Genomic DNA, 27,500 nt, shown 5'->3' with positions numbered 1-27,500 from the left:
ACTACTACTACTACTACTACTTCTACTACTACTACTACTACTACTTCTACTACTACTACTACTACTACTACTACTACTTGTTCTTGTTCTTTTTCTTCTTCTTTCTGGCTACTATTATTTCCACGGCAGTTTTGATCCTATTTCCTCTTCATATTAGTTCTCCTCTTTCTTGTCTTTTCAATTATCTTTTCCTCCTTTTCCTTGCAATACACCGTCGCTATTAACACAGTTTTCGTCCTCTTTTTTTCTTTTTCCTTGTACTCTTTCTCCTCCGCCTTCCCCTCCTCCTCACAGCGGGCAGCGTTCCGGGGTCTTCTTTCAGTACCCTTCATTGGCTCACTCGAAGGGTATATTGTGCTCTTATCTCACTCACTCACGTGCTCCATTGTGTGGCTGCTGCTGTTGTCACTACACCTAATGCTGCTGCTGCCATTGTGTCCATATGGACACAATGATGCTCCTCCTCCTCCTAGTACTACTGCTTCTGCTACTGTTGATGTCGTTGTTGTTGCCGCTACTACTACTACTACTACTACTACTACTACTACTACTACTACTACTACTACTACTACTACTATACTATTATTACTACAATTTGTACAACTCCTACAACTACGATCAGTACTGTTATTACTCAAACTCTAGTCACAACTTCAATAACAATAACTACTATCATTACTTTAGGTATGGAGACTGTATTGTATTGGTATTTGTACTCTTTCCTGATGCGAGTATAAAACAGAAGCTGGTTGAGTAGAGAGAGAGAGATTGCTGATGATAAACCTAGATCTCGTAACGCTGTGAGTGGCTTTAAAATTCAGTCTACTGTATTGTCATCACGAATTTTACTATATACTTTTCATTCATATATATATATATATATATATATATATATATATATATATATATATATATATATATATATATATATATATATATATATATATATATATATATATATATACTTTTTTTTGGGGGGAGGGGATATTTAAATTCACTGACAACTGGAAAAGCACTTTAATCTCTCATGAGGACTGAGTGTGTGTGTGTGTGTGTGTGTGTGTGTGTGTGTGTGTGTGTGTGTGTGTGTGTGTGTGTGTGTGTGTGTGTGTGTGTGTGTGTGTGCGTGCGTGCGTGCGTGCGCGCGCGCTTTGTCGATTATGGGGTTGCTTTCACATAATCACAATCCTTCTTTTGGCTTCGTCATCAAGATCACCACACAGAAAGAGAGAGAGAGAGAGAGAGAGAGAGAGAGAGAGAGAGAGAGAGAGAGAGAGAGAGAGAGAGAGAGAGAGAGAGAGAGAGAGAGAGAATAAAGATTTCTCATAACTTTATTGATCCCTCTTTACTATCCTATTGTACTTTGCCTCGATCACTGTCGTCCTTGCTTTTCTTTTTCTCTCCATGTGTCTTGCCCATTGCATTCTTCGTCCTTACAGTTAAACTCTTTTGAACTAATGAAGAATCTTAAGCAGTTCGTACGTACTAAGTTTTGTATCTGCTTCTTATTCCAGTATCGTATTCTTATTCCTACTTGACGTTTGCGGAAATTTGTACTTTGAAATATGATTTCTAATTTAAGTGAATGTAAAACTGCTGCTTTTTATTATATTTTCATTAATTTTTTTCGTTTTTTTTTTAAGGATCAATTCCTGCCAGTTTCCCCAATAGACAGAGGGTCAGGAGAGAGAGAGAGAGAGAGAGAGAGAGAGAGAGAGAGAGAGAGAGAGAGAGAGAGAGAGAGAGAGAGAGAGAGAGAGAGGTTTTTTTCTGGCTATGAACAAGCGCGCTATGAATAGTAATCTAACGAGGCATAAGATTGTTCGTAAGGTTAATTTTGTCAGTATCCCAGGCGGGTTGTGAGTGTTTTGTATTTTGTATTTTTTTAATATTTTGATATGTCATGTGGGGTTTGGAAGATTTGCTATTAATGTCGTGTGTTGCAGAGAAATGTCACTGTGGATTACGGAGAGAGAGAGAGAGAGAGAGAGAGAGAGAGAGAGAGAGAGAGAGAGAGAGAGAGAGAGAGAGAGAGAGAGAGAGAGAGAGAGAGAGGATGGCGGGCAGACAGACAGATAGACAGACCAAGGAAAAAAAAGGAAAACTGAGGAAGGAAAGTGCTGTGTGAACAGAAAATGATAAACAGAACAAAATAGTGAAAGCTGTAATATGAAAACGAGAAGAAGGAAACAATGTGAAAGTGAGGAAATGGGAACCGAGACCAAATAAGAACAGGAGGAAAAGAGGAGGAGGAAAAAGAAGAGGAAAAACGTAGGAAGCGACAAGGGAAACAGGAACGAAGTGTTTGATTGGGTGAGGAAATAACATTAACGCCCTTTCCCTACCCTCCATCCGTCCCTCCATTCCCTCTCCTCCATCTTTCCTTCCTTCCCCCTTTTCAATTTCCCTTCGTAAACTTTCTATCTTCCCATCCCTGCAATGTTTATCAGAGGGCGTGGTAGGTTGTAGGAGGACAGAGAAGGGAAGGGAAAAGGAAGGAAGGGGAGGGGAGGGACTAAGGTCTACCTGGTAAGTGATGGCCAGGTAAGAGGTCGTTAGGGTGGAGAGGGTCGCAGGTTAAATAAAAGAAAAAAGAAGGGAGAATGAAAGGATAGAGAGAAGAGTGAAGTGATGTTAATGTTAGTGTTGTATTTCTCTCTCTCTCTCTCTCTCTCTCTCTCTCTCTCTCTCTCTCTCCTCTCTCCTCTCCTCTCTCTCTCTCTCTCCTCTCTCTCTCTCTCTCTCTCTCTCTCTCTCTCTCTCTCTCTCTCTCTCTAAGATGATCGATGTGTAATCGTTTAGGTAAACAATATTGAATTACCCAATATCATCTTCCTATCACCAATCCTCATAATTGTTCTCTCTCTCTCTCTCTCTCTCTCTCTCTCTCTCTCTCTCTCTCTCTCTCTCTCTCTCTCTCTCTCTCTCTCTCTCTCTCTCTCTCTCTCTCTCTCTCTCTCACAGGAAAAGTCATAAAAGAAAGACAATTGAACGCAAATGAAGAGGAAAGTCAGACGCTTAGGAAAGAAAGGAGGAAGAATAATAATAGAATATAACGATATCCCGCTTCTTATGGAAACGATTTGAAGGAAGACAGGAACAAAAGTTAAGCAAATAAGACTGGAAGATGAATGTTCGCTTAAACCTGAGTGAATCAGGGACAAAGATGATCAGTGGTGATAGGTATGATTAGAGGAGGAGGAGCAGAAGGAGGAGGAAAAAGAGATAGACTTGTTAGCACCAACGAGACTGTTAGTGAAAATCTACGCTACTGTCTGATCAGAACCGAGAGACGCAAAGGCGAAGAATATAATAATAATTCACCGTACTGAAAGCAATGCATGGAATCTTTTTGAGCATCTGTAAGAAAGAAAGGAATAAGAAAGAATAGATTTTGCAGTTTCTAGATAGTACAGTGTTTGGAGGTGGCTGTATATCAGAGAATGTCTTATTAGAATGGTTAATATTTAAGGAAAGTTGTGTCAAATAGCAGTAAAAGGGTTCAGAAAATATTATTGGTAGGAACAGATATTATAAGCAAAGGAATGGAACGGTAAGAACATCAGAGGAAAAGAGAATCGTGAGAGTAGGATGAGAGAAGAATGATTAGAAGAGTAACAAGGTGAAAGGAAATGAGGATGGAGATAAATAAGACTACGTAGATAAAGGAAGGTAAATAACTAAGAAAAGAAATGAGAGGAAAAAGAGTATAAATAGATTAAGATGAGTAAAAAAAAAATACGAAAATGAAGAAAATGACGAAAAGTAGAAACAGATAAAAAAAAATGTTGAAAACTAAGATAAACAAAAAAGAAAAAAAAACGAAGGGGGAGCAAAAATAGTGAAAGTAAAAAATGAAAAAAAAAACAGAGAAATAAGATGGGATAATAAAAGAAAAATAAACGATGAAGGATAAAGAACTAGAAAAATATATAGAGGAAAAAACAAACGAATAGCAATAGAAATAAAAAGTTAAAAAACACCACAGAAAGCGAAGACACGAAGACAGAAAAGGACGCAGAATAGAGTGCCTGGAAACAGAGGGATGAGGACCTAAGAGTGGGGGGCGGTGAGAGCACTGGAAAAGCATTAAAAAGACGGCTTAGCGTTAGGCATAGGGATCGATAGGCCCTTTTGTCCGTATGGAGGGGAGGAAGCGAAGGCCTACGAGTAACGTTAACTTCACACTTGCCTTAATTACTCTCCTCTTTAAGGTGTAGTGCCGACCTTGCTCTTCCTCCCATCCCCACGCTTTTTTTTTTACCTTCTTTATTTTGACCCCTCCCTTGCTTGACTTTGGGTGGGTTAATGAAAGAGTGTGAAGCAAATGAGGGAACACCAGCTTGGAAACATGACGTAATGGATGTGTGTGTGTGTGTGTGTGTGAGAGAGAGAGAGAGAGAGAGAGAGAGAGAGAGAGAGAGAGAGAGTGTGTGTGTGAGTGAGTGAGTGAGTGAGTGAGTGAGTGAGTGTGTGTGTGTGTGTGTGTGTGTGTGTGTGTGTGTGTGTGTGTGTGTGTGTGTGTGTGTGTGTGTGTGAGGCAAGAGTGCAATTATATAGTTATAGTGCTTCTCTTCTTTTGGTTTGGGGGGAGGGAAGGGTGTGTGTGTGTGTGTGTGTGTGTGTGTGTGTGTGTGTGTGTGTGTGTGTGTGCGTGTGTGTGTGTGTGTGTGTGATGGAAATTATTGATTGTATACTACTCAGCTATGTAGTCATTTACCATGCACACACACACACACACACACACACACACACACACACACACACACACACACACACACACACACACACACACACACACACACACACACCCTTCCCCCTCCCCAAACCAAAAGAAGAGAAGCACTATAACTATATAATTGCACTCTTGCCTCGTGAATGTATGCTTGATTGGGTCTTCGTGCGGCAAATGAGTGTACCTTAGTAACACATTCAACAGTGCCACGCCCGCCTCGTATGAATTACTCTCGACGTCAATTCAGACATATCCAGAATTGTCGTCCTCTCTTAACTAAAACTGGCGGAGTAAGCGTTAAAGCGAAGTTTATTCACACGCATGTAGGTTAATAAGATTGAAGTCTGACATGCAGTAAAACTAGAACGGAAAAATATTGTGAGCAGTGCATTTTGTTATAAGACGCGGACACCATGACCTCTCTACGTATACAACACTCTCGCACTTGACTTATACGCGAAAATCAGGAATATTGAACCCTATCTGGTGAGCGGGAGGCCCATATATATATATTTTTTTTTTCTCCACTTATAGGATTGCTGGTTTCGTGCAGTTTCTCTTATGTTATAGACACGATTTGACACGATCCCACTGAATCAGCGAGTGTTGTGTGCGTTGTAACGTTCATGTTGGTATGTGAAGGGTAGCTTTGTGAAAGTAATTGTGTTGACTCTGGGTAAAAGCTATTATTCTATGAGTTAATTAAAACTTTATCTGTTCTATGAGTTCAGACTTTATCCAATTAGTTTACGTTTATTTATTTTATTTTTTTCATAACAATTAGCTGCCTATTAACTTTATGTCCATTCGTCATATTTGACTTCGCATTTACTCGAGTCTTCATGTTTAATCTCATATTGAGTTCTAATTTAACTTTCACATTTTCAGTCGTGTTCTTTCCTCTTGTTTTACTTCACGTTACACACTTTTGTCCTGCACGCTTAAAAGTTAAGGATCCAGCGCGCCGGACAGCCGAGCCTCAATTCACGTAACTTCCAGAGTGCAGACTTTTGTTTGGCTCGCTTCAGTTAGGGAGTCGCCGCTGCTACACTCATTCCCTCAGTGTAAATGAACGCAGCGCCGTTAGCTCCTGTTGTGTGCTATCGGTTTGAACTTTTTGGACACAAGATTTTTTTTCCCCATCCTCCTGGAATGTTGGCCTTGCACAGAAACGTTTGGTGTTCTCTAGAAAGTCTGCCTCCACCACTGAACGTTTTCTCGTAGAACGCTTATCTGTTGTTTGGCACGTTTATTTTCCATTTAGAACGTTTTGTCATGTAGGGCGTGTGAGTATTATTTGGAATGTTTGTCATTAGAACGTTTTATCATGTAGAGCGTTTACATATTATCTGTATTACTTGCTTACCGTTTGGAAAGTTCGTTGATATAGGACGTTTCTCCGTTATTGGGAACATTGACCTGCTATCTGGGACATTTGCCTCGTCCACGGAACGTTTTTAGATGCGAAACGTTTATATGTTATTTGAAACGTTTCCTACATATGGAACGCTTCCCTTTGTTGGACGCTCATCCATTGTTATTAGTGCTTGTCGCCTGTGGAATACGTTTGCCTTACGAACCATTTTCCCTCTGACTGTTTCCTCCCTTTCGCTGTTACTCATTCCCTCCTGTTACTGCCTCCTGCCTGCTTATATCCGCTCGCAGCCCTTAAGTCCCAGAGCCCAAATACTGTGAGGGGCGGTGCTCCCTGCTGGGCTTAGTGGTGCAGGGGGATTACCTGTTAATAGAATAGATGCATACGTGTAAGTGGACCTTCATATTTTTCCTCCATGTTTTTTGATGGGAAATGTTCGTAAGCTGCTTGAAATATTCACGGGAGAATATCCCCTGATTTCCCCGAAGTGTGACTAGAAAATGTGCTGGTGGATTATTATGACCTTTAATATCAGGTGTAGTAAATAGGACAAGGAATATCGGGCTACAGTTTGATAGAGCTAAAAAAAAAAAAAAAAAAAAAGAAACTGGTTTTCAAAAAAGTGTGGTAGATCAACGGGATGGACTCAATGATCAGGTTGTTAGTCCTGATTCAGTTCAGAGGTTTAAAACATTAAGCAAATTTACGGCTGGGGATGGTAGATGGAAAACAGACAGGCATGTTTTATACAGGCATTGCCATGTGTAGGCCTGATGACTTCTTGTACCTTCCCTTATTTTCTTATGTTCTTAAATTGAGTCTAGGTATAGCAGGATGTACATATTTTTTTGCTTAATGCTTTAACTCATGGTACTGTATACGTTCAAAGTCTTCGTACCAAAACTTGAAAAAAGGAAGCAATTGATAAATACAATAAACTGATCAATGAAATGCATTTCTGATAGCAAGAACACTTTAAAAATAAGAGGAAAGATATTTTTTTCATATGAGAGAGAGAGAGAGAGAGAGAGAGAGAGAGAGAGAGAGAGAGAGAGAGAGAGAGAGAGAGAGAGAGAGAGAGAGCAAGGATAAATGCATCTATTTACATTAATCGTCCGGTCATTGCTCACCTGCATCATGACAGCCAGTATTCGAGATGCATTCTTTTCATTCTCCTACCCTTTTTGCAACAGTTCCGGACATGCAATGCAGGCTGTAATAAATCTCTCCTATGGCAGGTATACAAATGTCACACTCCCTTGCACTAGGAAGATACACGTCATCTCTCATACACTTCCTCATCCACGTCCCCTCCCTGGTTGTCGCCCGGAATTAGGCAGAGATAAGAGGAGAAGGGTTTCCGAGTGTCACTAACCTACGGGGGAAAAGCAGCCCTCGAGTAGTGTTCAGATAGGCCGGATGTATACTTGTTGGATACACACTCCTGATGGCATCGTCAGGTGACAAGATTAATGGTTTGTTGTAGAGAGAGAGAGAGAGAGAGAGAGAGAGAGAGAGAGAGAGAGAGAGAGAGAGAGAGAGAGAGAGAGAGAGAGAGAGAGAGAGAGAGAGGTTGCAACCCAGCATCATTAGTTTTGCTGCACTGTTCACACCATCATATTTCACATCGCTTTGTGTCGCTAGCTAACTAGTCCATGTGATCTTGCGTCCCTCACGAACCCTGCGGCGTCAGACTTGCCAGTATTTACAGCCAAGCGACCCAAGACCGCCCTAAGATACTCGTATACGAGAATGAAGTCGTCTTCGCCAGGATTATGTCACTCTATTGCGGCGCCGAGCCAAGAGAAGTTCATTGTCTCCTTTGTGTTTGGACGCCGGTATCTTACAGCCAATCGCATTGAAACACTCCATCGCAGGTCGTCCTTTCCCTTAAGTCACTTCCGATCTGTGGCAGCGTTTGATCAGTGTATGCGGCAACGCTTGAAGTCGTAAGATAAAATAGTAAAATCAAGGATAATCACAACAAACAAATTTTCTGCCTCTTAGTAACGCCAGATGAACCTGTTGTTGCGGCGTCTTATATCAGTCAGACAACAAACCTTAGAATTTAGTCATTGGTCTATTTTTATGATCACAGGAAATGCGAATAAATGTGGCATTGTGATATCTGGTATGCGTGACTTATGTGGAGGGAAGAATACGGGGAAAAAGAGGCACTACGAGATGTTTAGGAGAATGATAGACTGCTTTGACGTGGACACTGACTGGACCTTCAGATGAGCATCACACTCACCTAGAAAGCGACAAAGGAATGAGACTGTATGTGCACACATGAAATTCTGACACTTGCTTTTATGAGACCAAGATAATTCCAAGATCAAATCGCTGTTGGTTGGTGTTGAAAGTGACTTCTTTTGCAGTTGGTCTTACTTGCCAGGTGGAGGCACATTTGTGAAATGCAATGCTCAAGCTTTCCCGGGACTTACGGGACTCTTTCGCTTTCACTTTCGCCTGAATGTTGGAACGAATACCAGGCTTGTTTTCTTATCCGTGACCTTGGGTTGAGGTGACGGCTCATGCATGTAAGGTAAACTCATAGACTACCGCGTTTCACTGTTGTGATACAGATATCTAGGCTTATGTCTTACTGTCATCTTAAATGGTGTCTGTGCTCGTGATTCATCATGAATGGAACATATATTCGTGTGGTGTTCTAAATTCAAATCGAAATTAATAGTCTTCCTTCCTGTTGTTTATCTCGTGGTATTCAATATTTTCTTGACTGATAAGGCGCAGTGGCAGTGACCCGCCTTGGTGTCGGGGCAGCGTGAGTCACCTGGCACCGCTCCCGCTCACCGCCACGCCAACCGTTCCAAACAGCTTCGTGTGCTGCTTTGTCGTTCATCCTCACTCGCCACCACCACCACCACCACCACGACTACTAATACCGTCATTTAGTACTATTACTGATACTACTATGCTAATACTAGTACTACTACAACTGTTGTTGTTGTTATTATTATTATTATTATTTTTATTGTTATTTTTATTATTATTATTATTATTATTATTATTATTATTATTATTATTATTATTATTATTATCATTAGTAGTAGTAGTAGTAATAGTAGTAGTAGTAATAGTAGTGGTAGTGGTAGTAGCAGTAGTAGTAGTAGTAATAGTAGTAGTAGTGGTAGTAGTAGTAGTAGTAGTAGTAGTAGTAGTAGTTGTAGTAGTATCAGTAGTAGTAGTAGTAGCAGTAGTAGTAGTAAGTAATAACAATAATAATAACAACAATGAATATGACATGTGACTATTAATTTCTGTGACACTTACAAACACAAATTGGCTGCTCTATGTATTTGCGTTTCGTTACGGTGAACATAAACCCGCACGCATTACAGCTGGCATTGATCAGGCCCGCCTCAATTAATGCCTCGGAATATGCTTGATATATAATTACAGCGCATTTCCAGCGTATTTCAGGAAGCGGCTTGTGTTTGCTTCCGGTGAAGATACACATCGCTTGTTTACACTACAGGAAACACGTTTTTTGTTTACACTTTCAGGGACTTACTACAGGTCTCTTCTCTTGCTTGCTTGGACCGTACCAGTATTCTGAAACACTTCTGCGCCGCACCTCCACTACTTTTAAAAAGATCTTAGTTAAACTCACAGGATTTTTTATTTATTTATTTATTTTTTGGTTCTAGAGACAGATGAACAAGATTTATACATTGTTAAAAGGACAAACATTCTTGAGGTCCTGGTTAATCATTTCTGTGGCCTTTGAAAATAGTCGTGTTGAGAGGGCAAAGCTTTTCTGAATTTGGGACCTTATTGCATGAAATCGATAAGAGTTTTCTTTGTTTTGCCTAGGTGACGTGATTCCTTAAGTGAGGGCAGAGGAATGCACTTAAGTCCCAAAATGATTCTTAAGTGCGATAGAATACGTTCAGGGACATAGTGCTATTCTTTTGCTTCCTTAAGTGCACGAAATCGAGAGGAGGAATTTTACTGCCCTTATGTGGAATCCAAGTGACGTGGCTCCTTAAGTGAGGTCAGAGGAGTACACTTAAATCTTAAAGTAAAAAAAAAAAAACTTCTTTAAGTGCGATTGAGTGCATGCAATCGAGAGAGGGAATTCTTTTTACTGCCGTTAAGTGGTGCCTTGGTGACGTGGTTCCTTAAGTGAAGCCAGAGGAGTGCCATTAAGTCCCGAAACTGCAATCGAGTGCCTTCAAGCCGCCGTGTGGTTGACAGGCGAGGCTGTGGAATTGATAGCAAAGTTTTAGCGCCGCAGAACATCAACAGGGCACGTGGATAGACGGACAGGACACAAAAAGACGGCGGGACAAACTTAGCCGTGTCATGACAGTCGCGTGTGTGTCTGTTTTAATGGTGATGCTTGAGTGGTGCTTGAGGGCTGCTCGTCATTGGATGCAAGGAGAGATATTGACCCAAGCATCCCCTCTTCCTGTCCTCCTCCTGTCTCCGTCAAACTCCTCTCGTTCACCTAATTTCTCATATTTCATCTCTCAGTTTTCCATCTTTTCCAACTTCTTATTCATTTCATTCGGTTCTTCTCGTCTCTTCTATAAAATTTCCTGTCGCTTCCGTTCCTCCCGCAGCTTCCCGCCCCTTCATGCTTCTTACTAGGTCTTGTTAAAGTGGCGAGGTGACTGAGTACATCTTGGTGTGTGTGTGTGTGTGTGTGTGTGTGTGTGTGTGTGGTCTTGGGGTTATTTTTTGTACAAGCTGTTTGTCTGAAGCACATTCCTTTTTCCCTTCCTTCCTTCCTCCTCCTCCTCCTCCTCCTCCTCCTCCTCCTCCTCCTCCTCCTCCGCCACATCGGAGCCTCCTGGCACTGTGTACCTGAAACTAACTGCATTGGAAGATAAAACGTATTTGCATCTCATCCTTTTTACATGCTTTATTTTCATGTTAAGTTTAAAGGAAGAAATTCATAATAAAATATACAGTTTCTCCCAGTGTATGTTAATAGTATTTAGGGAAAAAAAAAGTACAATTTCCCCCAGCCTGCGTTGAGGTGATCAGCACTTTTGGGGAAACGCGGATAACTGACTTGGACGTGCAATTATCGGCAGACTTTGAGGGAGGATGATGTTTAAATCTGAATATTCCGCCAATTATTTGAAGATGATCTCAGATAATTATGGCCGGAGATTAAGTTGCCTAAGTGGAATAATTATTGGAAACCTTCAGCTTTGATTACCAGATATAAAGGCTCAAGACTTAAAGGAGATATTGCGGTGTTCGTGGATAGGAAGTGTGCCTTGCTTGTGTTGGTGCCTGTGTGTTGCTAGCGTTGTGGTGCGGGGATGCTATGTAAAGGTGTTGTTTTTGAGGTTGTGTTGCTTGTGTTGTGGTGTGGTGGTGCACAGGTCTTGTTTTTTTTTTTTTTTTGCGTGTGGTTGCGTTGCTTGTATTGATGTGTGGTCGATGTGGTGCACAGGTGTGTTGCGGGCAGCCTGTGGCGTGTAACAAGTACTGCTGATGGTAGTAGAATTTTTTTTTATATTGATTTATGAGTATGTGTATAAGTCAATAAAATTTAGTGTGGTCTCAGCTGTTTGGCACGAGGCATGTGGCTGTCGAAAGATTTTTAATATTCATGACTCAGCGACAAAACTTAGTAATTGTATACTCTTTAGTGGTCAAACGCTCTGCTTCTTATGGACACTTCTGTATCTGCAGGTATTTCGTTGTCTTTACCCTTTTATAAGCAAAGTAGCCTCCCTATGTGCTTGTCTCGATGCGTTTTGATGTTGTGAGAAAAGCTTTGTGATCTCTGATGTGGCGCCCGTTAGAAGACTCACCACGTGGAGGCTGATCTACAAAGCTAGAGCGTCGGTGCTTCTTTACTCATACAAGTAGTTGCAGTTCCCGAATTGCATCTACATGAGGCTTCCGTGCTCGTCTTCCCCGGACAAAGTCAGGGGAAAGTGTTTACTAATTCTTATATGGACCAGTCATGCCGCGTGTCTCCGGGTGTTGCCCCGCGTTAGCAAGGCCACGGCGGGGCGACACCAGAAAGGTCAACAACTACATCCACGAGAATTTCACGACTTCATTCTTGCATTTCGCGTATACTTCATGAGTCTGTCTGATATGCCTCCTGTAATAGGCCAGGCCCCACTTTGCCTCGCTAGGACTTGTGTTCTTTCCCACCCCAGGCGTGCATCCCACTCTCCCTCTAGGGATTACCCGGGCATCTACCATCAGAATGTTTCGCAGGCTGTGGGAAGCCAGGCGTTCTCGCAGCTTATGGAGACGCGGTGTATACTGTATGCGTAATGTAGCTTCTACTGCCGTTAAATGCGGAGTTTGCCTTAGTGTTTATAGTTAGGAAAAATACAGAGCACACACGGAGATACAGTTATACAATACTCATCACAATATTTGTCGCGGCCTCTGAACGACAATTGATACTCAGAAATACTTTTAATTTATTCATTAATTGCCTCAGGTACTCTCTACACTATCTACACTAATTACACCCAAAGAGTTCTCAGAGAAGTTATTTGATGAGTCTCGCTGTTATGGGTGCAAAAAACCGTGAAATAGCGTCTTCACAATCTTCGTAATAATGGCATCTGGAGTACATAGAGTCTGGCGTTGTTACTGTAATCATAAGGCATTTCAGACACCCCTGATATACATTTGATAGGCTTTTCCACGGTCTGTACCTGCGGGAGTTTGGCGAGCGCTTCACTACCTCACCTTTCGCCCGTGGGAAGAATGTAAACGTTGCCGTACGTCTTCTTAAACCTCGTATATTCTCTTAACGGTACCTCCAGACAGCGTGTGAACTTACAACTGTGACGCGTGCCTCATTACTCTTCATTTCTTGCCTCAGCGTTTTGACAGTGAATGGTAGTGGTAATGAGCGGCTGTGCTGTGTGTTACGGCACTGGAGGACGTGGTGTTGAGGTACTGATGGTGAGAATGTATATTAGTGGTAGGTAAACATTGTTAGTTTGTGTTTGGTCGATTGGTACATGAGAAATAATGATGCTTTGCTCTTGTAGTGTCATGACCATCATGTTGCATAGTTTCTCTCTCTTCTTCCTTAATTTCTTCCTTTTTCGTTTTTCTTCTTATTTCGTTTTATTTTCCTGTTCCTTTTCCATTTGATGTAAGGTTACTACGGTAGAAAATTAAGTAGGTGTTGTTGTTGGTGGTGGTGGTGGTGGTGGTGGTGGATACGGTGTTGTGAGTGCCACGTAGTAGCAAGTGAATATTGGTGGTTTTCGGTGGTGTTGGTGGTGGACGAGGAGGATGAGAGGTGATGGTGCTTTGGTGTTATAGGTAGCAGGGTGAGAGATGACAGTGGTGATGGCGGGTTGCAGTGGATAAAATCATGATAGTGGAAAAGTAGTAGTAGTAGTAGTAGTCATATCAGACTGGTAGAAGGTAAGCGGTGATGAGTGATGGCAACAGTAATAAAATGGTAGAAGTTATAGATATATCGGTCTGCGGAGTCACACATCTCACACAAGAACACGTCATAAGCTGGTCTGGAGATGTATGTACGTATGTATGTTTTCAAGTGACGGCGCGTGTGTCGCAAAGGGGAACTTGTAGAAGACTTTCCTCATACGCGAGACGGATAACAAGTAATGGCGTCTTGAAGCTGTCTCGTTAGCCACTGGCAGCCACAACTTCCCGAGAGAGAGAGAGAGAGAGAGAGAGAGAGAGAGAGAGAGAGAGAGAGAGAGAGAGAGAGAGAGAGAGAGAGAGAGAGAGCGGACCATAACAGGAAATAAGAGAATGACAAGGAGATTAAAGATTAAGAAGAGAAGAAGGGAGTGTGAAGTAGGAAAGGAAGAAGGAGAAGGAGCCGGTATTTGATGAAAAGAACGTGAAAAAAGAAATAGAAGGTTGGAAATAAAAAAAAAATGGAGGAAGAGGAGGAGGGGGAGCAGGAGGAGGAGAATGAGAAGGAAGAGGAGGAGGAGGAGGAGACGTTTTGATGTACCTACTCATATGTATAAGAAGAGTCTGCGAAACTACTACTACTATTACTACTCCTACCACTACTACTACTACTACTACTACTACTACTACTACTACTACTACTACTACTACTACTACTACTACTACTACTACTACTACTACTACAACTTTCAAAATGCGTGTAGAAGAAGTGAAGAGAGTAGAAAAGGCAGAATAGAACAAAAGAGACTGTAGCCAGACATGACAGAAGGTGCACGGTGCTGGAAAGCCAGGGGCGGGAGTGTGTGTTGTAATGTGATAATAATGTATATTGTCTTATTAGTAATGATCCTGGTGACCTCAAGAGCTGCTCCTTATCCATGTGATGTGCCTTTCCCCCCCTTTCTTTCTCTCCTTGTGCCATTTCTCCTCCTCCCTCTTTGTGCTCTGCTGTGCTAAAACCAATAAATTAATTAACTCCATGACACACATTCGCATGCTTACGTGTGTGTGTGTGTGTGTGTGTGTGTGTGTGTGTGTGTGTGTGTGTGTGTGTGTGTGTGTGTGTGTGTGTGTGTGTTCCCTCATGCAAGCTCTTCGACCCAATCCGTATTCCGGGGATAAAGGGTCGAATTTAGTTGAGATCGAAGAGAATTAACTTGACCCACTTCTTTGTTTTGCATAACAAATCTTATTCATGGCCCCGACCTGACAGACATTCACGTCCCAATCCTTATACATCGCGACTTTCCTCCTCTTTTTCCATCCCTATCCATATCCTAACACAACTATAATGCTTCTGTTTGCCACTAATGTTCTTTCACGATGACCAGAGAGTGAGGCAGATGAAGAATAACAATATACAGTCTTGAACAGTGCCAGCGCTGTAGGAGAGAAGGAGGAATGGAGATTTAGAGCGAAAGGTTAATGTATTCCTTAAGAAGCAGGGAGGGAGTTGGGGCGGGGTGGTCAGGCCGCTGCTGGACACAAACTTTATAAAGGGAAATGTGTTGGTGTAAGTTGAAAAGAAATGTGTTTGATAACGACTTCTTTTTGTTTGTACTGGTTGAGAGAACATCTCCTGTGTTTCCTTATTTTTTTCAACTTTATTTTTTATTTTAGTATTACTATTATTCTTTTGTGTGTGAGTTGCTTGTGTATATTTGTACTTCATTGGCGGAGATAGAGTTGTATTTATATATATTCACCACTAAGTTTTAGGGTTTTAGAGCTCCATAATATCGTCTTGATGTCTGTCTGTCTGTCTGTCTGTCTGTTTGGAAGACATTTCAAGTTATCAAGGGATTTCACTACAATTCAGCGGGAAGATTGGCTTTGGGACAACGAACAACTGATTAAATTTAAAGTCGATCCGGATATCCAGGATTTTTTAACGGTCTCTAGATTTCTCGTTAGGGATTCCCTCCTCACGGGCTCAGTGTTGTGTGGGGATTTCCCTTGCTGGTCGGCTGAGGCAAGGTCGCTGGCAAGTCACTGGTGCCCTTGGGTGGAGGTACTCGCTCTCTGCTCTTCATTTGTTCATTTGCCATTTATTGCTGGCGTTTGTTCGTGCTTGTAAATAATTTTGTTTACCAATATTTACACCTTGACCTTGGTCTTGTGAGAATTTATATGATCATATTGAAACGTATCCCTCATGGCAAGTTTATTGAATATAATTGGTGATTAGTAAGGTTGCAAGTGTCACTCAAATGAAATAATAAGTATTATTAGCAGTAAAAGGATTAAAGATTTCTCATTTTCGTGTACTACTTAAGCAAGGCATGTGGTGCGTGGTGCAATATGATGACCTGTGTTCTGTGCTATGTGGTGTGATGTGGTGTGTTGTATTGGGTTTATTATGTAGTATGATATGATATATTGTGTTGTATAGTGTGATAGGTTGCGGTGTGTGTTATGTGGTGTAATGTAATATGTGGTGTATGATGTGGTACGATGGTAGTATATGGTGTAATACTGTGACTTATATGGTGTGTTGCGTTGTATTGCATAGTATATTTTTGGACTCTTACCAGTGTTTGTCGCTCGCCCTCAGAACCCTTCATGGTGTTGGTGTGTTTACAAAGGTTTGCTGCCGTGTTTACAGAGTGCTCGGCAAGGCTTTGTAGAGTTGGTGCCTGGGATTAGCACGGAGCTTGAGGGTGTTAGGCCAATCATATTGTGTGTGTGTGTGTGTGTGTGTGTGTGTGTGTGTGTGTGTGTGTGTGTGTGTGTGTGTGTGTGTGTGTGTGTGTGTGTGTGTGTGTGTGTGTGTGTGTGTGTGTTGTATTTTCCTGGAAGTGAGGTCAGTGAAATCCAATAGATTTTCACAAAGATTCATGAAGTGCTAAGTTTCTGTTCCAAGGAATTCATTATTTTTTGCTTTAGCAGTGGAAGTTGAAAGGGTTGTGTTAAGGGTGATTTTAGCGTTCTTTTGTGTTTTTAACCCTTTTTTTTTGTAGTGTCCGAATGAACAGGTTTTAAAAGAATATCGATACTTTGAACGTATAAATTTAAGTTTTTAAGACATCCAGTATTTCCAACATTTTAATTACAAGTATTAGGAGGAACGTGGTATTTTTAGTGTAGAAGAGAAAGGTCACCTGTAAAAGTACGTAATATTCTTAGTGATGAAACATTTAAAGATATGGTTAGATTATAAATTTCTTGTTCTTGTTCTCGTTTTTTGTTCTTGTTCTTGTTTTTGTTCTCGTTCTTCTAACTTGTTTCTACCATGGTCGTTATTCTTTTGTTTTATGTTTGCGTGCCTGTAGCAGTAAGTTATCTATGTTCAGTCTCCAGCGTGTCTTGACGTGTGGTAGATGTCAATACGTTCCCTCCTTCCTATCTCTCTCTCTCTCTCTCTCTCTCTCTCTCTCTCTCTCTCTCTCTCTCTCTCTCTCTCTCTCTCTCTCTCTCTCTTGATGCACGGTAGCACCCAACGCTAATTATACCACTTGGCACACATATTTATACAACTTAACGTTTACATAACTATAAACCACAGCGCAACAGACGAGAGGTGTGTGTGTACAGAGGGCGAGGTACGAGTACACACACCCACATCAACACACAGGCACCCTCATACCCTCTCCCTCACACCGGGGTTGCCTGCGAGGTGTAGCGTTACCACAAGTGTCAACCTTAACACTAAACCCTTTGATACTGTCGCTTTGTTGTTTGTTCCTGAGTGACAAGCGGTGGGGGTCTGGATACGAGGCGGGCAGGATCCGGGAGGCTGGCGTCTGTGTGTGGGTTGAGAGGAGGAGGTAGGACTGGTGGAGGAGGGGAAAAAAATAAAAGTGAGAAAGCATCAGGGAAGGTGAAGAAGGGGAATGAAGTGAAAAAGTAAAGAAATTAACAAGTGACAAAATAAAGGTGCCAGGGAACAGATAAAGGGAAGAAGTAAGTAAAACAAGACGTGTTAAAGAAGGTAAGAATAAAAAAAAATAAATAAAGCAAGCTAAGTAGAAGAACATCAGTTAAGGTAAAGAAGAAGAATGAATTGAGAAAATAAAGAATTTAATAAGCAATAAAATTAAGGATCCAGGGAACAGGTAAAGGTAATAAATTAAAAGAGACTTTCATTGACGGAGGTAAGAAAATAAGAAAAACCAAGAGGTGAAAAGAAGGTGTTCGAGTTAGGTGAACAATAGAAGGGAAAAAGAGTGGTAAGAGGAGATAAAGGAATTAAGGAAGTGGAAAAGAGAAGTTTCTACGATGACTAATTAACTTTCTTTTTGTTTGCAGGTAAGGACGATGAAAATTACCGTGACTTCCGCTGCTAACTGGGCAGGTAAAGAGTTTGGAGGGGTTTGTCTTCATTTATCTTGCTTGACCGTATTTTTTTTTTATCCATCTGCAGTTTCTCTCTCTCTCTCTCTCTCTCTCTCTCTCTCTCTCTCTCTCTCTCTCTCTCTCTCTCTCTCTCTCTCTCTCTCTCTCTCTCTCTCTCTCTCGGTTATCACCTAAATTTTAATTCCATCCGCGCGCCTCGACTGTTTTCCTCCCGCTCATTTCCAGCAAAGGCAGTTTATTATCTAATATTTGTTTTTTCTTTGCGCTCTCCATGCCTAGATTTGGAAACACAGGTTCAGCACTAACATTATGAGACTCTAGAACTTTCTAGAATATGTATTGTTTTAATTTTATGTACTCTTTAAAGGGTAGTTTGCGGGCTTTTTCACTTAAAAGTACTCTTATTTATATTATTATTATTATTATTTTTTTAGCACGTGTAAATTATCATTAATTAGAGGTGAGAAGGGAAAGCTCTTTTGTGTCTCGAAACCTCGTTATTTATCAATGATTTTAATGACTTTTTTTCGGCGAGGATAAATTCTTTCTTTGATTTGTGATAGCAATTGTGTAATTCGTTCGGGCTTTGTCGTATACGTATGATTAACTGCTTCCCCTTAGTATGATAAAGGACTTTCCCTTAGTACAGTGTGGGTGTAATTCACGCTCCTGCTCGCGGTTCACTGGTTGGTACAGGGACGTACCAAGGTTATTGACTCGGGGACGTACAGGCCACCACTCTTGGCCGTGTCTTTGCTGATAGCATTGGTGATTTAGCAGCCGGGGCACAGATGGCCGTTGCGTCAGGGCAGGGCCTGGAGAGAGAGCAGGGAGGGGAGTGTTTGTTACCGGGCAGTAAGTAGGCTGTGAATCATGCTTATTATTATTGACACTGGTATTGCTAGCTTTAGAATTATTGTACATTACCAACACGCCGCCACTGAACTATAGTAATGCATGCGTTGCTAACACTGCAAGGTTGACAGTACAAAGCCACCATTGTTTGCATATTGTTGGTTATCGGTGGCACGACAATGTCAGCATATTGCCAACACACTGTCAGTTCAATGCTTGTAAGTGCCAACTCTGTCACCACACCAGCAACCAGCACACCATCAGTCAGCACACCTCTTACTTCGTACCAGTAGTGCTAACATTACTCGAAAGCTGTGAATATTGTCAGCACATTATTGATACCTCGCTAGCATACACTGTTCGCTTATTCCCTGTCACGTAGTCTGTTGTTCTCTTGGTCCTTGAAAGCCCGTACGAGTACAGTCAAATTAATCCTATTCCCGTAATTGCCTTCGCTAAATAGCACACTGCTAATGCATGTCTATAGCCTTACTAACACTGGAACATCTTTCCAGGGCTTTCTCCCCACCAACACACACACACACACACACACACACACACACACACACACACACACACACACACACACACACACACACACACACACACACACACACACACACACACACACACACACACACACACACACACACACACACATCAGGACCATAGACTGTAGGCAACGCTAACATATCACACTTAGCACTCATGTAATACTCAGATTTTCTTCACCACCACCACCACCACCACCATCACCACCACCACAACCACAACTACCACCACCATCATCAGTTTCCTCACCACCAATCTTTCTCAGCCAATCAGTGTTATGTGTCTATTCTGGCCCTGATCCGTCCCGCCAGTGACCAACCACATCATGAGTTATGTGCGTCGTGGCTAATCACTTGTCTTAAAAAAATCTTCCGGACTAATCTAATTAATCACATAAGGTTATATAGGAAGAACAGTCACCAGATGAGATGTTGGGTGGTCTGTAAAGAGGGCATGTACAGTATATGGTTTACTAACTGTATACTTCTATTAGTAAGCTACGTGTGACAGTAACAGGGTATAATAGATTATTTTTCTTTATGTATAAGTGAAGGAAATTGTGTAAGGTCACAAAAAAATGGGAAAAAAATCCGCTAAATATCTGGTTAGAAAAATAAATCAAATGAAATAAAATGAATAAATGGATGAAAAACGAAAGAAGAATGTTTTCATGATGGAGGTCAAGCAGAATAAGTAACTTTTCTTTATATATACGTAAAAGAAACCGGGTAAAGCAACAAAAACTGGAAAAAAAGTCCTTTAAATAAATCAATAAAAAGAAAGCAATAGACGAATATTTTCAAGACGCAGGTCAAACATAGAGTTCCAGAATTCATCATCATTCTTTCCTAACTAATTCATTTACTTACTAACGGAGTGACGAGTTGACTGGCAGTGAATTCAAGGAAACATTAATAAGCTTATGTAATTAATTTTTATGTTAGTTACCCGACACAAATGACGGTTGATGTTTGGTGTCAAGGCTCATACGGCTGGCGAGTCACGGCGTGTCTAATCCATGCAAGTTGATCAGCCATTACTAAGCCTCTTGGTAATCGCAGGTTGGTGGTGGGAAGTTGGTGTTAACTCTTGTATATGAGATGATTAGGCATGACTTTCGCTAGGAATTTCGGCGTGTCATGAGCCCTACTGAAAGAAGGGCGCGTGTTGCCGGGAGGTTCAGAACAGATTTGGCTTTTGATGTCGTGTTACATTAGCGTGGAAAGAAATCTGTTTGAATGTCATCCTCCCAATAAATGAATGAATAAATTAATTAATTACTAGACAAATGTATAAACTGATAAAGGAAAATAGGAAATCTCTCTACAAAATGTAAGGCCTATTTTGTTCCTTGGGGAGGGGTTGAAAAGCTTTCGTGTGGCAGCAAAACTTTTCTTCTTCTTTTTATGGAGAGAGAGAGAGAGAGAGAGAGAGAGAGAGAGAGAGAGAGAGAGAGAGAGAGAGAGAGAGAGAGAGAGAGAGAGAGAGAGAGAGAGAGAGAGAGACTCCAGTGGCCATTGAATACACTCAAAACGTTCAACCTGTTCATCGCTTGCATTTTACAAGTGTTCGCTAATCATAGCATCACCAATCTCTGCCCAATTCGAGTGTTGCATTTACATCTGTATTTTCAATGTAACTTTTCTCCAAACATTATCCTAGAACGTAAGAAAATAAGGAAGCTACAAGAAGCCGTCAAGCCTACACGTGGCAGTCCTCGTAGGAAACTCGTAGGAAAACATATCTTTTTCCATCTTTGTGTAGTGAATTACAAGTATTTGAGGTCAGTGCTACTTTATGTAGACTTGTACATGATTTATGGATGGGGATGATGATTGGAAATAGGGAGCTATGTTTTGTACAGGGACTGCCACTTGTAGGCTTGATGGCTTCTGGCAGCTTCCCTTATTTTCTTATGATCTTATCTTCTTATATTATAAGGCGTGCTTATTTTCTCCTGTGCTGTTTAGGCGTTGGTTCTTTGAGTCCTTTTCTCCTGTCACTCCTTTTAGTCTTTTAACTACTAAAGACACTTGTCGATAGGTAAAGCCTGGTGATTATAATGAACAAGATCCTAAAAGAATTTACACAAGCATGTGCTCAATTTGCTATTAGGTTCTTTGAAAATTAGATCCCGACGTGCATTACATAATTTTATTTAATTTAAGAACTTGTAGCAGCCAAAGAGCTAAAGGTTACACATGCACTGATCTCACCGCTTGGATTTTTGTCGTCTTAGTGTAGTGCTTATTTTGGGCACGTTTACCTCATCCTTCCTCTCCGCCCACCGGTGCATCAGGCGCGAGGGAAACTGTTGAAAAGAAAAAGGTATTTATAGCCATCCTCGCCTGCACCTTTCCTTCAAACACTTGTGGGTTTATAAGCACCTAATGAGGTCATATATACATCACCTACACGAGTTTCATGGCAATATTTCCTGAGTTATTCGTGTTTGTGTAGCATCTGTTTATAGACTGTATTCATTATTAAGTGTAGGAAGGTACATCCCACCAACATAAACATTCACTTACGTTGTCTTTTTTAACCCTTTCACTACCAGAAGATCTTTTCTGTAATCACGCTCAACTTCTTTACGCAGTTATTTTTGTACTAGTTTCATAATTCTGCAGCCTACTAGAATTATTCAAATTAATTTCCTATTCCGTTTTTCTCTGTGTCCATCGAAACACATTTTTACAATCCTCTGAATTTTACCAGAGGACGAGAACAACAGCAAAAAAGATTGTAAATCGAATAACTTTCAACATTAATTCTTACCTTCCTCTAGTTACGAGTAGCTGACATTCTCCTTGCAAGACCTGACGATCGAGTCTTCCCGGATCAGAGGTCTTAAGACTACGAGAAAATAGTAAACACGTAGAAGGTGAGTGAAAAAAGATTATTCGGCTATTGATCATGAGCGTGCCGTAGCCCTGTACTCTAATGCCCGTCCCTGTCATGAGGACTCACTTTGACATGGTTACAGGATTTTGAACACTTCGGTTGCACTTCCCCTGGTGGTCTCCCTGTCACTGTGCCACTGTCAGTAAGTTTCTGTTGTCATGCACGTCCCTATCATGAAGAATCGCTTTGAATTGGTTGCAGGACTTCGAATATTGTCGGCGGCTCTTCCTCTGATGGCTTATCTGCCGCTGCACCTAAGGTTTGTCGGGTTCGTGCAGCAAGTATTATCCACGCGGCGCCATATGACCTTGTTGCTGCACCAGAAACCAATAAATCAATGTACCAGTCCAATACATATCGCTTTCGGCATTACTTCAGTTTCCTTTTACTATGGATACCACTGGAGGATTTTCTAAAGCTTAGTCTTATATTTCTCGTGATCAATGGGATGCATAAATCATATTAAATTACTCACATATAACACTTATATCTATATCTATCCTTTTTCTACTGGTATTAAGTGAATATAGTTCAGCTTGAAATTGTCCGTAGCATTGACTGGAACATCCCTTTTTCACTCCGCCCTAAGCTTGTGTTACATGAATCCTCTTTCCAGTTCCCTGGTGGAGAGACTGTTCTGCACTGGATTACAGAAGTTAACAGTTTTTTCCTCCTCTTGCTCTTTTCCGCGTCATCTGCTCTTTATGCCTGTCAGTTCTGTCTGGTATATCTGTTGGACACTTACTCCTGGGAATGGCATGACAAGCTTTCACTAGATGGACATCGGAATATTTTACACGTCCTGCTCGTCACAAGCCCTCCATGCCGCCGCCAGCCAGGTCACTATATCATCCCTTGCTCATCACTTTCGTGTCGGATACGAGCGACCGGTGCAAAAATTCAAGGAACACGACTCCTCACGCGACAGGTCTGCTTACTGAATTTCCTCGGTGGCATAATTCTTCTCTGGCTTTGCATATCGACATTTTATCGCTCCCGTGTCCGAGGCACAGCGAGTGATGAATGAACAGCCTGCAAAAATATATTATCTTCACACTTCTTTGCGTAACATTATAGAACACGTGACGGGATTATTCGAGTCCTTCCATGCCGTGCTCGACAGTTTTATCTGAGCGAATTCCGGTGCAGTAATGGACGTAAGGCATTTTACTGCCGGCATTTTATTTATGACAGCATAGACAGTTAAGCTAAAACGGTCAAGAGGAGCAGTTTGCAGGCACGGTCCTCACCTCTCCCTCTCATAAAAAGAGTCATATTATTAAACAAGACCATCCAATCACTGGGGAATCTTGCTGTGTTGAAGATTGTAGCACTTATTCACAAACTCATAAGGGTGATTGTTCTTTGCAGATTGTTAGTGGAAGGGGAAAGGTTTATTTTATAATCTAAGCCCAAGGCAGATATTCCTAAATATTTTTTTTCTCATCAGAAATGTTTTTCAGAGACCAAAGATGTGATCATTCACACTCTCACCGGGACTGTTTTCATTTATGATAGAGATTCCTTTTTTAATCTATCTCTAGAATCCCGAAAACATTCAAAACTGTAATATTTTCGCTAGTGCCTCTTGAAAGTAGCCGAGGTAATATGCTGAAACTTTTAACTGTTACAATGTTGAACAAATTTTCTTATAATCATCGCAGTCTCTTAATTAAGTTTCTGTAATCTAGGAAAGGTAAAATTAATCTCATGTCCTCCCATTTTTTTCTGTCCATATATATATTTATTTTACTATGCTCTAAATGTTAACAAAAAAACGACCATAGCAGTGAAAGGGTTGAGAACGGTACGACCATGAGGGAAGTGCACATTTGCCTCTCGCGTAATACGACCCCACGACCCTCTGCTGCTTATAGGGATGAGGTCGTGTAATCCCTGGGGTGAGCCTGTAGCAGCACTGCGACAGCCATGCAGGCGATCACATTCCCTGCATGCGAACGGCGGACTTGAGGATTGCATGATTCCCACCCAGAGAGGGAAGAGCACTGCCTGCTTGCCACTCCTCTGCACGTGGCGTTATGTCATGCCATTGAGCTAATACTTAATATTCAGGTCAAGGTTAAGTAAGCGTACACGAGGGGGAGGGAAGACTGCTAAATGCCACTTGAGGAATAACAAGAAAAGAGAAAAGAAAAGAAATACAAGGGTTCCAGGAATAACAGGGTCAGTTTTGTTCCCGAACTGTGTTGTTTGAAGTATTGTTGGGTGTTATTTCTACCTGGAGTGTTAAAGGGCTAAACAGATTGACATTTCGAGTAAGAAAATAATAATCTTGGGATGAAGAAAGACAGGGCAGATAGGGAATGGAGAAATGACGCAGGTTTGGTGGAATGACCTGGAATAGACGTGCAGCTGACAGAAATGAGTGGAGAAGGATGTGGGAAGCCTTTGCCTCAAAGTGGAGTCATGGAGGCTGTTGATGAATAATCCCTGGGCTGATGAACTGACTAAATACATCAACCCTTTCACAACTTAAAACAAAGACAAAGTGAGGGGGACATATGATTAGGACGTTGATATCCTAGGGATGGGAATTGTAACTCTATATGGTTCTTTGTATAAGCTGCAGCGAGGCGACGAAGGCTGGGGTCTTGAGCCTGACAAGTGGACATGGATATAATAAATAAGCTGTCCAGAAGGAGACGAGGCGTGTAGTAGCAAAGAAAGGAACCCATGGCTGGCTGGCTGGTTATATGCTCGCCCCTGTCAGTTTTTTTTTTTTTTTTCTACTTCAGTCTCGCGAAGAAAGACCATTTTCTTTATTTCTTCACGTGAGTTTGACTTTGGACACGCGCCTCTGTGACGACTGGAGAATCGCGAGGCAAGTCTAGTTCAGTTCAGTTGTGACGCGACACCGTAATGTTTTCTTTCATCTCTCCAGTTTAGTGTCCGGCGAATACCCACCTGTTGGGTCTATTTCTCACTGTCCAGTCTACTTTATCAGGGGTTCGAGCCTATTTTTGCTGTTTCTTGAGCCCATACAAACATCCTCTTGTGGCCACAACTGAACCAGGATGTAATGAGGCCCTTAAAGTTGCAATGAGACCCTCAGTGACTCATTTTCCTTCATGTATAGTAACATATGCCACTTCAAAATTGTCACTTTCAAATGTCTGCTTATTGTGCCCTCGTATTACTCGTGTGGTTGCTGTGGTCTTATAGTTTACCGTCTTTCTTTATAAGCTGGACACGATACTCATTCAAAACTTTCGTTATCAAATATCTGCTTATTGTGTCCTTTTCTTGTGTGGTTGCTGTAATCTTATAGTTTTCCATCTTTATAAACTGGACACGATAAATAGCATCAAACACCAACAAAGGGAGCTTCATTGTGACACGCTTCCTGAGGAAACTGTCTCATCATTTCTTCTTTCAAGAGTCTCAGGGAACAAGAAATGAAACGTGCAGTATATTGAGAAGTATACTGCAAGAAACAAAGGCGCCAGACACCAACAAAGGCAGCCTCAGTGCAATGTTCTTCATAATGAAATTGCCCCAGTTTTGTCTCTTTTCAAGAGAGTCGCTCAACAAATAAAACGTGTAGTGTATTGAGTAATGATTGAAGAAGATCCAGCAGAGGTAGACACCAACAAAGACAGCTTCAATGCAACATTCTTAATAATGAAATTGTTCCAGTTGTGTCTCCTCTCAAGAGAGTCGCGGAACAAATGAAACGTTTAGTACGTATATTGAGTAACAATTGGAGAAGATCTACAGGCAAAGGCGGTTAAATGTGCCACCCTTGTCGCAGTTATTTCTTCCCTTAAAAATTGGTAAGCAACAAATGAAGCGTACAGCAGTAGTATTATACCAGAAAAGCCAAGGACGCGAACACTGTATGAAAAAATGTCCGCTTCATTATATTATACATTGTAGTGACGAATTACCTTGCCGTCTGTTAGGTGGACCAGAGTGGCGCTATAATACATCAAAGTGGTTGTGGGTAAGTCGATAACAGCACCTCATTTGTCCTTGTGTTTGTGGCGACTGTTCGTTCCCGTTAGCATGTCTCTCTCTCTCTCTCTCTCTCTCTCTCTCTCTCTCTCTCTCTCTCTCTCTCTCTCTCTCTCTCTCTCTCTCTCTCTCTCTCTCTCTCTCTCTCTCTCTCTCTCTCTCTCTCTCTCTCTCTCTCTCTCTCTCTCTCTCTCGGCAGCGTGGGCAGCAAGGAAGGGACCGTGTAAAGGTGTAAGGGAATGATGGAAAGGGAGGAGTGGGGACAAAGGGGGGAAGGGAAGGGAAGAGGGAATCTGCAGGGCCAAGTGGTGATCAATAGTGCTGCTCCATTGATCGGTGTGACGTCACGATCCCTGGTTCACGGTGAAGGCCAGCTGGGTCACTTTGCAGGTCAAGATTACGAGGAGTGAGGACAATAATAATGATAATAATAATAATGATAATAATAAGAATAAGAATAAGAATAAGAATAAGAATAATAATAAGAAGAGGAACTACATTAATAATTACATCAGCAACAGTAACAATAACAAGAATAACAATGATAATAATAGCAAGGGTGATTTGGTACAGTGATATGAAGGAACTCAAAGCTGATATTGATGACTTTTTGTGTAGATTATAATGTCCAAGTTTTTGTTTTATAATTATGCATTTACGTAATGACTTCGAATTTAGTCTACCCACACACCAGAGAGAGAGAGAGAGAGAGAGAGAGAGAGAGAGAGAGAGAGAGAGAGAGTCGAGAAATAAGAATAACTTACAGGCAAGACTGGTCTACACTTCGGCTTCCTGTTCCTCACTCCCACAGACAAGCGATCAAATATTTGCCCAGCCCGGTGCCTGAGCTGACGGTGGTGTTTGCACAAGTTGCTCATGAGATTACTCCCTCCTTGCACCTCCTTATCAGTGAGACAATCCCACGTCTTGTATCTACCAACCTTGTGTAATGTGGCTGTAATGTGAGTTAAGCTCCTTCTATCAGTGCTGTAGTTCAACTGAGCGCCTGTGGTAAGGATGTTTAATGTGCATTAATGGAGACTTTTTATTTTATTTGAACGATGATTTCACGTGGTATTAAAAAAACTCGAATTACTGTATCACTTGTTCTTTTGTCACTGGGGTTCTTCAGAATTTATGTAGCAAAAAGTATAACTATAGGTGTTAAGAGGATTTGGATATTCTTACCTTTCTCATTGGTGTCCTTTTGGAAATTATACAAAAAAAACGTGTACTATCTGCATTTTATTAAGCTTGAGAAACTGCCACTTTAGTCAAGAGGGTTAATGTCTGCAGGATGTATAAGATCGTTCAGTGCGTGAGTTTGTAATAGGAGTAGCTGTTTAGATGCTTCATTGATTTAATTAACTTGATGCCGATGTTTGC

The 27,500-nt window shown here is 41.4% G+C and overlaps 2 protein-coding genes across 3 annotated transcripts in view; both read left to right on the top strand.

Annotated features, from left to right (window-relative positions):
- LOC135105934 (uncharacterized protein DDB_G0271670-like) overlaps nucleotides 1-557 on the top strand; it is a 3,456-nt gene extending 2,899 nt beyond the window's left edge. Inside the window, exon 3 of the mRNA XM_064014663.1 lies at nucleotides 1-557. This exon is cut by the window's left edge and continues 153 nt beyond it. Within this exon, the coding sequence (XP_063870733.1) occupies nucleotides 1-135 (135 nt within the window). The 3' untranslated portion in view covers nucleotides 136-557.
- LOC135105268 (tetratricopeptide repeat protein 39B-like) overlaps nucleotides 1-27,500 on the top strand; it is a 137,150-nt gene that overhangs the window by 6,022 nt on the left and 103,628 nt on the right. The gene's annotated exons all lie outside the window — the stretch shown is intronic.

The sequence above is a fragment of the Scylla paramamosain genome, chromosome 1 (genome assembly GCF_035594125.1).
Source record: "Scylla paramamosain isolate STU-SP2022 chromosome 1, ASM3559412v1, whole genome shotgun sequence".
NCBI classification, from domain to species: domain Eukaryota; kingdom Metazoa; phylum Arthropoda; class Malacostraca; order Decapoda; family Portunidae; genus Scylla; species Scylla paramamosain.
The sequence above is the reverse complement of the archived record's forward strand: the minus strand, read 5'-3'. Positions and strand labels throughout refer to the sequence as shown.